We start from the raw sequence: 14390 nt of genomic DNA, 5'->3' as shown, positions 1-14390 counted from the left end.
CGTTGAGTCGTTTCCGACTCATAGTGACCCCATGCACAGCAGAACGACACATTGGCCCGATCCCGCACCAGCCCCACAATCCCTGCTATACTTGAGCCCATCATCGCAGCCACCGTGTCAATCCATCTTGTTGAAGGCCTCCCCCTCTTTCGTCGACCCTCCACCCTACCAAGCATGCATCCTTCTCCAGGGAATGGTCCTTTCTTACAACATGACCAAAATAGGTGAGACGAGTCTGGCCATTCTTGCTTCCAAGGAACATTCAGGCTGCACTTCCTCCAGGACAGATCTGTTAGTTCTTTTAGCAGTCCATGGTACTTTCAGCATTCTTCACCAGCACCACAACTCAAAAGCATCAACTCTTCTTCGGTCTTCCTTATTCATTGTCCAGCTCTCACATGCATGCGAGGCAACTGGAAATATCATGGCTTGTGTCAGGCACACCTTAGTCCTCAATGAGATATCCTTGCTCCTCAGCACTTGATACAGTTCCTTTGCAGTTGACTTTCCCAGTGCTACACGTCATCTAGTGTCCTGACTGCTGCTTCCGTTGGCATTGATTGTAGAACCAAGCAACGTGAATTCTTTGATAACCTCAATCTTCTCTCCATTTATTTTGAGAGCGGCACTAGGTAACCAAAACACACCGTCTCTCATGCTACAGGAATAAAGCAGGTAGTAAGAGTAGCTAGGTGGTGAAAGGAAGCAGTTACAGTGAGCCAGGACCTTACCACTCATGGCAACTCTTGAACTTGTCTAGATTGCAGTTGTCTTTGGATGGGCATGTGTGCAGATGCATGCATATTCAAGGGTGAGTGTGCACCTATGGGATTATGTGCTGTGGATGGTGCAGGAGGCATGGTTTTATCAGGAGTGCTGGACACACTTGCTACCCAGTGTCTCCAGAGACCAGCAGCAAGGGCATCACCTGGGAGTTGGTTAGAAATACAGATTCTTAGACTCTCAGCAGACCTATTGAATCAGAATCTACATGGGAACAAGATCCCAAAGTGGTGGCATAGTGCCTAAGGCACTTGGCTGCTAACCAGAAGGCTGGCTGTTCAAACTCACCAGCCACGCCCCAGAAGGAAGACTGGGCAATCTACTTCTGTAGTGATACCCCTCAGAAACCCAAGAGGGGTCGCCAGGAGTCAGATCTGACTCGATGGCAGTGGGTTTGGTTTTAGTTTTTAAAAATTTGAGAAATACTTCTCTAGATAATTATTGACATGCTTTTGATGGATGATGGAAGGCTGGATTCAAGGCCTTAATGTTAAAGTATTTTTTTTAATTTTTTTTACTGTGATTTGGCTAAAAGTGTACTGAACAAATTTGTTTCCCAAGCAAATCCATTTCTCATTCAACAGATCATACACATTTTGTTTCATGACAATAATTGTAATCTCTACAGTATAACAGCTCTCTTCCCACTTCCTTGTTGTGGCTATCTTTTCCCTGTGTCCTTTTTTCTTACATATTCCTGTCTTCTGAGCTTTCAACCTATGCTAGAGCTGGCCTTCAGATCTCCCATGGTTGACTGTTCCAAAGAGCGCACCTCCCTGGTGTAATTGCTCACTTTGTAGGCCTGGCTATTGCTTAGCTGAAAGTGAAACCATGGTAGGGACAGTCTTCCCTCCTTTTCACTGACCTTCTACTTAGGGTCAACTTAGGGGCCCTAATTTATGGCATAAATAGACTATCAAGCATAATCAGAAATTCACAAACTTCCCCAAAAGAGTAAAAAGAGAACCTACAGACTAGGGAAAAAAAATATTTGGCAATAACATATCTGACAAGGGACTTATCTCTAAAATTTACAGAAATATTAAAGTATTTTTGATGTTTTCATATTCTCTCCTCCCTGTTGATAGGAACTGGTGCTCCTGCAGCATTTGGGCTTCTGTGGGGGTATTGGTGGGAGACAGAAGTCAGCAGAGAGAGACCACACAACCAGAGGTGCAGATTGTAAATGCTCTGTGCCCAGGCAACTATGATGCATCTATTAATATACATTTTTGTTTAGGAACACCCACGTCCTAAGTGCCTACCAAATGCCAGGCTTTGTGCTAAGCACTGAGATCTCTCAGTTTACTGGAGAAGACAAAACATCAATAGTAAGAATTTGGAGTGGGAGCACAAAGGAGGAGTGGGTAACTTCATTTGAAGGGTTGGAAAGGCTCACATGGGTCGGAATCCTAGAAATGACAGGTCTGAGAATGTTTGTAGGGGACTCAGGGAGATGTGTGCATATCACTCAGTCTATAGATGGTGTGAAAACACTTGGTGGAGTATGTCCTTTCCCTCCTAGCTAGAACACTGGTAGTGTGGAAAGCAGGTCAGGCCACGGTAACAGGTGGGAACAAAGTTGATTAATTATTGTACTTTACATTCTATTCTTCTAGAATGTAAATGCAGCCCCAACAAAGGGGTAAACATTTGTCTGGGATTCTAAGGATGAGTAAACAACTGAGATGAAACCCTTGGGTTTTCTCCAGCTGTGCTTGTTGCTCCGGCTCTTTGGGCCAATGTGAGAAAATGAAGACATTGTCACAGAACTATTGGAATCCAGCTTTGGTGTGACTGATGAACACATGCACTAATCCTTCACTGGAGTGAACCATGCAGAGTCCTACGAATGGAATCAACACATGTATCAGGGCAGAAAGAGCAGGGTATGGACAGTGCATGGGCTTGGAGGGAGACAGATCTGGATCAAAGCCTACCTATGAGCAGAAGGGTCTTGGCTAAATTTGCTTCCTTTCTTTGCCCTCTCTCACTTCAGTTCTACTTTCCATAGATAATAATATTGCACTGGGAAAATCTGCTACAAAAGACCTCTCCAACGTTTTTAAAAGCAAAGATGTCACTTTGGTGATTCAAGTGTGCCTGACCCAGGCTGTGGTTTTTTTTTTCAATCACTTCATACGCATGTGAAAGCTAGACTATGAAAAAGGAAGACAGAAGAAGAATGGATGAATTTGAATTGCGGGTGTTGGTGAAGAATATTAAATATATCAAGGGTTGTAGAAGAAGGAAGAAGTCTGTCTTAGAAGAAATACAACTAGAATGCTCCTTAGAAGTGAGAATGGTGACTTCGCCTTGCTTACTTTGGATACATTATCATGAGAGCCCAAGTGCTAGAAACGAACACCATGGTTGGTAAAGTAGAGGGTCAGTGAAAATGAGGGAAACTCTTGATGCTGTGGACTGACAAAACAGGCACAACAACAGACTCAAACATACTAACGATCCTGGAGACAGCGCAGGACCAGGCAATGGTTTGTTTTGTTATATATTAAGTCACTGGGAGTTGAAATCGATTCCACAGCGGCTAACAGCAACAACCCTAACAAAGACTTCTCTGACAAGTGAAAGGTATTCCTCGAAGTGAGGAATAAATGAGACACTATATGCAAAGCAGGGAGCTCTGGTAACATAGTGCCTAAGGCACTTGACTGCTAACCAGAAGGCTGCAGTTCAAACCCACCAGCCACTCCTCAGAAGGAAGGTTGGGCAATCTACTTCTCTAGTGATACTGCCTTGGAAATCCAAGGAGGGGTCGCTGTGAGTTGGGTCTGACTTGACGGGAAATAACAACAGGAACAACATACGCAAAGCACATGGCATAGTCCCTGGCACCTAGTAGGTATGTAATGGTGTTCTCTTTGCTCAGCTCATCTAATTTGCAGTCTTGTGGGTTAAAAGGTACTAAAAGGTACCAGTTCTGGGGTCTCAGCAACCCATTCCTGGGGTCTCTGGATTTCTAAACTGGGCTGAGGGGTAGGAGCTCTGGTGCACAGTAGTTAAAGCATTTGGCTGTTAACCAAATGGTAAGCAGTTCAAACCCACCAGCTTTTCTGAGGGAGAAAGGTGAGGCAGCCAGCTTCAGTAAAGATTTATAGCCTTGGAAACCCTATGGGGCAGGTCTACTCTGTCACATAGGGTCACTATGAATTGCAATCGATTCAATGGCAGAAGAGTAGGTGGGCTGAGCTGAGGCGGTGGCAAGATGAAAAAATTCTCAACTGTTTAATAATTCTGAATTTCACAAGGTTTTGAGTTTCCCCAGTTGTGCTTCTGCCTGTTACGAAGCAATCAGAATTAGCACATTAGTAGCTATGTATTCCAAGGTACCCATATAAGCAAAATCAAGGAATGTCTTCTGAAGAAGGTCTGGATTCAGTTTGATTCAATTCAAATCACTGAATATTTATTGAGTTCTGTATGTGTCCGGTGTAGTGCTAGAAGCTGGATATAAGACAGATATGTGTCTCGAAGACATGTGGGGGAAACAGAAGGTGAAAATGCACTTTCAGTGCAATGGGTAAGTCTGGGGATGGGAAAGTACAGGATGTTGCGGGAGCACATGGGTGGGGAGCCAACCTTGACCTAGGGCAGGGGGAAGTGAGTCAGGAAAAATTCACCAGAGGAAGTGAGTTTAGAAGGATGAGGAGCTGGCTAAGCATGGTGAAAGGTGAAGGTGTTGTAGACAGAGTAAGTGTTTAAAGGAAAAGAAAACATTGTAGTGAGCAAAGCTCTAGAGGAGAAAGAAAGCCTGTCTAGTCCTAGAAAAATCAATGAAGTTCTGTGAGCTGGAACTCAGTGTTTACAGGGCTCAGAATGAGGCTGGGAAAAGTAAGCAAACGCTCTAGGGATATGCTAGCTGCTAGCTATTTTACAATTTGAGGCTCAATTTAAGGGTTATTTGAAGTCTTTAAATGGTTCTAAGGAAGGCTAGTCATACATTCTTGCCTTTTCTTATCTGGTGTCCTCTGCCTGGAATGTCCTTCATCCTGAGTAATACCTGTTCATCATTCAAGTCTTAGCTCAAACTTCAACTCTAGGACACCTGCCTAACCCCTGAGCTGGCTCTGGATGTATTCCCACTTCTATTCCCTCTATTACAGCATTGGCCATGAGAGAGAGAGAGAGGTCTGTTTAGGCTGCTATCACTATCAATGAGAGGCACAAATGGTTAAGCACTCAGTTGTTAACCAAAGGTTGGCAGTTCAAATCTACCCAGAGGCACCTCAGAGAAAGGCCTGGCAATCAAAGATCACAGCCACTGAAAACCCCAAGGAGCACAGTTTTGCTCTGAAACACATAGGGGTATCACGAATCGGAAGCAACTCAACGGCAACTGGTTCTTTTTCTTTTATTTTTGGTGAAATCTCTATCACTAGACTATAAACTTCCCGAAGGCAGGCCAACAGCAGAGTGGCTTATTCAGCTGTGTTTTCCTAACACCTAGAGCAGTGCAAGTATAAAATAAACATTTGTTAAATATTTGTTGAATTGCATTGACTTCTAGGCAAAGACATGCATAGAAGTACATACAGAAACTCATGGACGTGATTGGCCATTGAGTTATTCTGACTCATGGTGACCTCATGTGTGCAGAGTAAAACTGGACTCCATAGTATTTTCAATGGCTGTTTTTTCAGAAACAGTCAGGTCTTTCTTCTGAGGCACCTTTCAGTGGACTTGAACCACCAACTTTTCAGTCAGTAGTTGAGCCCTTAACTGATTGTGCTAGTCAGGGACTATCATAAAGAAACATATGCCCCTATAATCACAGATATCCAGACACAGAGAAAATCATGACTACAGGGGGCTGTGCTTCTAGCAATCATGAGGGGTTGCCTCTCTTTCCCTTGTGATGCCCCAGAGTAGCTCTTCAGGATAAGCAAGGATACTGTCCCTATCCCCTCCTTCCTTTGGGACAATGTTGTGGGGAGAAGGACACAATGCAGGCCTTTTTCTGACTGTATGGAGTGTCTCTCCTTGCCCCAAGAAGCTCCAGGCCATTCTGGTCCCAGTTAGGTCAGGCCAAATAAAGGCAAAGTGAATACACTTGAGTACATGCAATAAGAATATAAATGATACTGCCCCCTCCCAATTTCATTTTTCCTACAAATAGTGTATTTATCTTATTTTATATGTAGTATATCTTTAATCCTCAAAATTAGAAAAAAGCCGAAAGATAAAAATAAAGGACAACTAGTATTCACATTTTGGGGTATATCTTTTCATACTGTTTTCTATGCCCATATCCTTGTTTTTTATAAATGAAATATATTCTTTTATAAGCTTTTTCACTTAACAATGTATTGCAACCACCTCTGCAGGTCTTTAAATATTCCTTCACATTATATTGGTAGCTGCACAGTGATTCATGATATGGCTATACCATAAGTTTTTTAAATACGTCCTTAGCTCTGGTGGTGTAGTGCCAAAGGCATTTGACTGCTAACCAGAAGGCTGGTGGTTCAAACCCACCAGCCACTCCTTGGAAGGAAGATTGGACATTTCTGTAGTGATAGTGCCTCGGAAACCCAAGGAGGGGTCGCTATGAGTTGGATCCGACTTAACGGCAGTGGAAGTGAGTGATGGACATTTGACTAGTTCCTAACTTGTTCAATATAATAAACAATGGTTTAAGGGCATCCTTGTTGCTAATCTTGATGCACTATTTTATTTATTTTTTTATAAATTCTAAGTGGAACTACTGGGTCCAAAGACACATATATTTTTAAGACTCTTGATTCATATCACCAAGTCACCATCTGGAAAGTTTGAGCCATTTTACACAATAAAGCTACATATAAATGCATAGACAGGTGAGAAGATCAGGTGAGGGTGGGCAAACAGGAAAATACCCTAGACCAAGGACAGATTTAGCTAAAGATAATCTTACATATGCACTTGTGCTACAAAATTAGCCACATACATTACGGAAGACAAGAGTTGGAGTAACTTCTCAGAGACAACCAAACACCTTCAAAGAGAGAATCACTGGGCCTGCAGACTCAGGACCATAGTCTTGGGGGACATCAGGCTCAATCGGCACAACATAGTACATAAATATCTTGTTCTACAACCTACTTTGGTGAGGAGTGACTGGGGTCTTAAAAGCTTTTGAGTGGCCATCTAAGATGCAATTATTGATCTTCTCTCATCTGAATTAAAGAAGAGTGAAGAAAATCAAAGTCAGTTGGAAACAATTAGTCCAAGGATAAGATGGACCATGAAGACCTCAGCCTTCATGACCCTGAGACCAGAAGAACTAGATGGTGCCCAGCTACCAATGCCAACCACTCGGAAAGGGATCAAAACTAGAGATCCTGGATACAGTGGGAGGGAAAATGTGGAACAAAATTCAAAAACACAAAAAGGACCAGAATTACTGGTCAGATAGACTCTGGTGGAACCCCGGAGATTATGGCCTGGGGTACCCCTTTGGGCCTAGAAATGGACTCACTTGCATGGATTGGTTCTCAGAACAACAGCAGAAAGACCTATATGCAGAACATCTACTCCAGGGTGATGTACCCACCTATTCTAGAGAAATGCACCCCTTAGAGCAATCAGCCATGAGACACCAGAGGGGCAGCATTCACACAGAGGGAAAACTAGACAGACAAGAGGGCATAGTTAAGAGGGGCACAGGGAAGTTGTAGTCACAGGGACAGGAGGGGAGGAGAGTTTTTTATGGTTAGGGATGGTAATCGTGGCTGAAATCAAATGTGCATGAACTGTTGAATGTAAAACAAATATGCTTTGTAAATTTGCACCCAAAGCACAAAAAATTAAAAAAAAAAAAAAAAAAAAAAGAGTACTTGTGCCTCCACATTCTCCCCAACATTGCTGTGTTTATCTTTGCTGACATAAAAAGAAAAACTTTTCTTTTCAGGAGCTCTGGTGGTGTAGTGCCTAAGGCATCTGACTGCTAACCAGAAAGATGGTGGTTCAAACCCACCAAATATGGTGTTCCACTTTGGTTGAATTTGCATTTCTTTAGTTATTAGTAGGGTTGATATTTTCATTTGTATTCCTCTATTGTGACATGTTAGTGTATAGCTTTGCTCATTTTGCAGGCCACTGGGCCAGGCATATTTTCTTACAGATTTTTAAGAGCTCATCAGGATGGTAAACCTTTTTCAGTTATATATGGTGCAAATATTTTGTCCATTTACTATTTGTCTTTGCATTTTTATGTTTTTTTTTTTTTTTTTACATAAATCCATTCAATGTTTAATAAAGCAAATCTCACTGTGTTTGCCTTTTGGAGTCTGCTTTCGGTGTTACTCTTTACAGTGCTTTCCCCTCTCCCTGAGGTTTGGTGCCCGTGCTCTTCTAGTACGAGAACTTATGGGGTTAAATGTATGAGGCATGGGTTTGGTTGTTTTGTCTTTCTTTCCAAATGGTTAAGCCCACCATTTTAACACCATTTATTACATTATCCATCCTCTCATCAACACATCAGAAATAACACTTTAATCATATACTAAACCATAGGCTCATGCTGTCTCTCACATGCACGCATACACACACACATATGCATGCATGCATGCTCACTCACCACACACGAACATGGGAATCTATTTTTGGGCATTTATTCTCCTTCACTGATTTGTATGTTCATTCCTACTCATAAGACATTGTTAAAATTATTTTATTCCATAACAACATTTTAACATCTGCAAGGGTTATTCTTCCTTTTAAACTTTCTCTTGGCTCTTCTACAAGGTAATTCTTCTAGATTAGAAGTTCTTAATTAAAAGCATGTATCAGAATTACTGGTGATGTATTCTAAAAGCACAGGTGCCTGGTCTTCACCTTGACTGCAGAAAATCAAATCCTCTAGGGTAGGATCTAAGCATTAGTGTATTTGCCAAAGTGCAGGGGGGATTAAGAAGCAGGACTTCAGATGAATTTCAGAATAAGCTTCTGTGGGTTGAGACCATATCTTCCTGGTTATATATTCACACACAGCTGTAGTGTCTGCCACATAGGTGGCATTCAATAAATATGTGTTGAATGAAAGGCTATATTAATTAGTGTTTATTTATAACCAGAACGCTTACTTTGAACTTGACTCCCAAAGACCATTTATCTTTGGGTAACAAAGACAATAGTTCAGTCTAGTGAGGAATATGAAAACATGCCGTTTAAGGAACTGAATCATGCCAGACTGTTCCTTAGAACTGAGGATGACAAGACTTCATCTTATGCACTTGGGACATTTTATCAGGAGGGACCAGTCCCTGGAGAAGAATATCACGCTTGGTAAAGTAGAGGGTCAGCATAAAAGAGGAAGACCCTCAACAAGGTAGATTGACACAGTGGCTACAACAATGGGCTGAAACATAGCAATGATTGTGAGGACGGCACAGGACCAAGCAGTGTTTTATTCTATTGTACACAGGGTTGCTATGAGTCAGAATCGACTCTACAGCACCTAACAACAAGAAGGAACAGCTGAGTCATGAAGGAAGTGCATTGTTATGTTCAATATCTGAGGGGTGGATGTGAAGAAAGGCTAGTAGATAGACTCTCTGTTTGGAGCTCTGGTGGCGCAGTGCCCAAGGCATTTGACTGCTAACCTGAAGGGTGGTGTTTTGACCCACCAGCCGCTCCAGAGAAGAAAGACTGGAAAATCTACTTCCATAAAGATTTACCGCCTCAGAAACCCAAAGAGGGTCACTGTGAGCCAGAATTGACTCAATGGCAGTGAGTCTTTATACCCTTTGTTCCTTCAGGTTACGGTACATGGAATAAAGCTTCAGGGATGCTTAATAGACTAGCAGAGAAGGTCAGCTCTATTAAAAAATGATAGCTAGGTGCCCAGTTGTTGACTGGCTTGGTGAAGTCCTCACCACTGGGGGTGTTTAAACAGCTGGGATGTTGCTACCTTGTAGGGAGTAACTTAGAGAAGCTTCCTGCATTAAGTGGGACTTTGGAGCTGTTAACCTCCAAGATCTCTTCTAGCACCTTCAATAATATTTATTAAGGAATTCCACGATTCAAAGAAATGGGAAGGTTCTGGGAGTTCTCCCATTGGTGAGAAAAATTCAGACTGTGCCCAGAGGTCACTATATAGGTAGATCCCCATTGAAATGTTTTGAACTGAGAAACTTGGGGCCATGACCTTGTTACATCCCCAAACATGCTATGGGCCCAAATACTCACCCTTGCCATGTGATGTTTCAATAATCCAAGTGCAGTTCAAGTTGTTGGGGTAAAAGTCAGGGAACCCAGGTGATAAGATGGTCCCACTGGAGCCTTGAATGAAACCACCACAGAGAGCTACAGAAGAAATGAAGACATCAGTTAAAGACTGCCCAGGGCTGCTCCCCAACAATCGTCCTGGGATCCTGTCCCCCATTTCCTCTGAAACCTCCCACCCTCACATGTGTGGAAGAGTTCTCCTTCCAGCTCCAGGCTTTTTCATGGCAGGAAAGAAATCTGTTTCTCTTCAGCACTCCCTAATGGTCTGCCTCACCTTCGCAGCTGGGCAGGGCCCGGCTCCACTGGAAGTTGGGCTCACACTCCAGGGGCTCCCCATCACTTAATGTGTAGCCTGAGTCACAGCTGAAGGTCACCAGAGCACCGACATAGAAGTCATTCCCATGACGCTGCCCATTGACAGGGATCCCTGGATCCAGACAGTGGTCTGATTGTAGTGTGATAGCTGGAAAAGAGAGCCTATAGCTGGAACAGAAAGTTCACTACCACCAGAAAAGGACTGCATTGACTCACAAAGGCAAGGGATATGAGGGCCCCTTGATTTAATACAAAGTTGATGTTGCCCAGGATTTCCCACTCATCAAATGTGTTGTCAGTTTCAGCTGACAATGTATTTAAAAACCCATCTGTCAGAGACAATCAGTTAGCCTAATTGTTCATTTGTCTGTTCATTCATTCATTCAATAGAACTTAACTGAATAGCCTAGGCACTAGGCTAGAACTTAGGGATACAAACATGTAAGAAAACAGTTCAATCCTCCTGGCACTCTAGACTACAGCTTTCTATACTGGTCTGTAAAGAATTAAGGTGACATCCATCCCTATTAAGTCCAGGCACCAAGGATGAATGTGGAAGGTAAGGAAAGAGGGTGAGAGCGAGCAGGGAGATGCCATTTCACTTCAACTTCATCATTGGTCAAATACTCTCTCCCCGAGTGCTCAGAATGGTGGCATGCAATCCTCTGCACGTAGAAGAGGCCATGTGGTGTGTACCGAAGGGTGCAGTGTGCAGGTCATTGTTTCTCAAAGGTGAAGAATGACTGTGAGGCTCCCTCAAGCTCTGAGGGAGTCTAGGGTGAGGGGGCAGGGTGTAATAGAGAACGCCATGGGGACAGTGCTGAGCAGGGGACCTTCCAGGAGAGCAAACTCCAGGCCAACCCTGTCACCTGCTTCCTGGTACCCTCTGAGACTCACTCTCATAGCGGAGCTGGAAGCCAATGTCCGAGTGACTCTTGTCTGTCGAGAAGAGGAGGTAGAGGTAGTTGCTGGTGCTGATGAGGAACTGAGGGACCTGGGTACCATGGTAAACCCCAATCAGGGGTGCTGAGTAGGTCCGTCCATCTCGCACTTCAAGGGTGTCATAGTTGACCTCAGTTTTAAATCTGCCAAAAGACAGAAGTGAAGCCTTCTTGAGAAACTCAGCGCTGATGACTTCGCAAATGACAAATGGCTTCGCCTTGACAAGTCCATTTTGGTGGGCTGGAATGTTTTTATATAACTGGCACACATTTATTTACCAGCAATGTGGAAGGGATGTCTCTACTGTCTTTAACCTCTTTTCCTCTTCCTGCTGTCAGACACACCTCTCTCAGTCCTCTCTATGACCTGGACCACTGCCCATCTTAAGACTTAGAGACACAATGAGTACTAGCCTCATGGGGTCAGCAAGCTACAGCTTGAGGTCCCAGTCTGATCTACAGCCTATTTTTTATATGGTCTGTGAGCTCATAATGGTTTTTATATTTTTCAGGGTTTTTTTTTTTTTTTTTTAAAGGAAGGAAGAATTTGCAACAGAGACCCTAAGTGGTCAATAAAACCTAAAGTATTTACTACCTGGCCCTTGCCAGAAAAAGTTTGCCAATTGTTACCACTGGCCATGAATACTATGTCCAGAAGCAGTTTGTGTTCATATCTGTATGTCTCCTTTCCCAAATGAGCATAATCAGGGGTGGGCGGGGGGAGCTAGAAGTAGGGCATCTGAGCAGGGTTTGGAGGTCAGGGAGGCTGTCTTCCCATAATAAACATTTCATTGTTATGCTCTTTAGATGTTATGCCATACTTCCAGCACCTGAAGGCATCTGTCTGCTCATTTTCCCTCCTCGGCTCTGACACACCAAACCATGCCAAGCTTTCTCCTCAATCCTCCAGTCATGTTCCTTTGACAAATCCTACTGCCAAGATGGAACTAAACCCATTGGCAAAGCCAATGAAATCTGTCCTTGCCCAGAGCAACCTGCTCTAGTGTTCTCTGATCTTGTTGACATTTCAGTGTCTGTTCTGGTCTACCTCCCACTCCGGATTCCCTCCTACACCACTCCTTAGAAATCATGCTCTTGTCCCAGAGGTTGTGGTTACAAGTACCTGTCAAAGGTAATTTTGATGGGGTAGCCTGGCTGGGCTTCAATCACCCAGGCACAGCTCAAAGCATCCTTGTAGAAGCCAGGCCAGCCTGGAGAGAGGATGGTGCCACTGGGAGAAGTCAGATGACCACCGCAGGGAGCTGGGGGACAGAGGGAGATAAAAGCAGCTTACTTGGGGTCAAATAAATGAACATACACAAAAAAGGTCACTCTATAAAATGTGCCAACCAACAAGTATTGTTTTTGTTATTATGGAGAATTATATAAACTATTAAGTGTCAGTTTTTTCTACTGCGGCCTTTCTGGACATACCCAATTATACTATTTGTCGGTTTATAAAGGCCCAGAGAGGAGAAACGAAAAGAACAGCCTTTGTTCTTCCAGAAGGGCTGAGGTACAGTTCAGATTTGGGTCATTATGGTTTTTTCTTTGTTCCTCTCTCAACTGCCAGGCTTATAGCAGAAGTGTAAGCCCAGCCCATCTCATCACTCCAGGTCAGGGCCATGACGTTCAGCCCAGAGCACTGTTACTGTCTGCTCCACTGTAAGCTACAGGAAGACAAGGACCTTGTATATATTTATAGAAGACCTGGTGGTACAGTGGTTAAGAGATTGGCTGATAACTGAAAGGTTGGCAATTTGAACCCACCAGCTGCTCTGCAGGAGAAAGATGTAGCAGTCTGCTTCCATGGAGATTCCCAGCCTTGGAAACTCTATGAACAGTTCTACCTTGTCCTATAGGATCGTTACAATTTGGAATCAACCCAATAGCAATGGGTTTACATATATAAACATATATTTTTTCTATGGGTACAATTTAGTGACACTAATTACATTAATCATGCTGTGTAGCCATCACCAATATCTGTTGCCAAATTTTTCATCACCATAAACAGAAATTCACTGCTTCCTAAATGACTCCCCTTCCTCCCTGCTCCTCTCCCCTGGGGACCATGAATAGAAGTTGGGTTTCTATACATTTATCTATTCTAGCTATTTCATATGTTTGTTGTAGTTGTTGTTGTTGTTATATGCCTTCGAGTTGGCCCCGACTCATAGTAACCCCTCCTTGGGTTTCAGTATCACTACGAAAGTAGATTACCCCATCTTCCTTCCGAGGAGTGGCTGGTGGGTTTGAACCACCAGCCTTCCGGTTAGCAGTCAAGTGCCTTAGGCACTATGCTACCAGAGCTCCCTCATATGTGTAAGAACATGCAATATTTGCCCTTTAGTGATTGACTTACTTCACCCAGCCTAATGTTTTCAAGGCTCATCCATGTCACAGCATGTATCAGGAGACTTCATTTGTATTTATGGGTGAGTAATATTATATGAAAAGGTGCTCTGGTGGTGCAATGCCTAAGGTATTTGACTGCTAACCAGCAGGTGGGCGGTTCAAACCCACCAGCTGCTCCGCGGAAGGAAGATGGGGAAATCTATTTCTGTAATAAAGATTTACTGCCTCAGAACTGCATTGTCAGTGAAGGCAAACATTGATACATGGATGGATGGATGGGTAGACAGGCTGAATTATTAGGTATGTCTATGCTGGGGGAGTGTGCCCATGACCATGTATAGAGTTGGCAGAAAATGTTTCTACAAGTGTATTGGTATGTTCTGTAAGAATTCCCAGATATATAGCAGAGCTGACAAGGGACAAGGTTGTAGTCACTTCTTGGCCATAGCTAGATACCCAGAGGGAGTGACTAGTTGGACCTGTGGGCTCAGGACCATAGTTGCTGGAGACATCAAGCTCTATTGGCATAACACTCTACACAAAACATTGTTCCACATCCTACTTTGGCAAGTAGTGACTGGGATCTTAAAAGCTTACAAGTGGTTATCTAGATGCAACAATGGGTTTCTCCTCATCCAGAGCAAAGAAGAATGAAGAAAACGAAAGATTCATGGAAACAATTAGTCCAAGCGACTGGTACACCATGTGATCTTCAGCCTATATGACTATGAGATCAGAAAAACTAGATGGTGCCTGGCTACCACT

At 43.3% G+C, this 14390-nt stretch overlaps 1 protein-coding gene across 1 annotated transcript in view; it reads right to left on the bottom strand.

Moving 5' to 3' along the window:
- Window positions 1-14390, bottom strand: part of CSMD2 (CUB and Sushi multiple domains 2) — a 972087-nt gene that overhangs the window by 296158 nt on the left and 661539 nt on the right. The window contains exons 16-19 of the mRNA XM_007950414.1: window positions 12391-12529; window positions 11224-11411; window positions 10286-10474; window positions 9973-10089 (exon numbers count right to left, since the gene is read on the bottom strand). Coding sequence (XP_007948605.1) covers window positions 9973-10089; window positions 10286-10474; window positions 11224-11411; window positions 12391-12529 — 633 coding nt within the window. The remainder of the gene's footprint in view (window positions 1-9972; window positions 10090-10285; window positions 10475-11223; window positions 11412-12390; window positions 12530-14390) is intronic.

Source organism: Orycteropus afer, unplaced genomic scaffold, assembly GCF_000298275.1.
Source record: "Orycteropus afer afer isolate SDZICR_OR568_19922 unplaced genomic scaffold, OryAfe1.0 scaffold00272, whole genome shotgun sequence".
Classification (NCBI taxonomy): Eukaryota; Metazoa; Chordata; class Mammalia; order Tubulidentata; family Orycteropodidae; genus Orycteropus; species Orycteropus afer.
The sequence above is the reverse complement of the archived record's forward strand: the minus strand, read 5'-3'. Positions and strand labels throughout refer to the sequence as shown.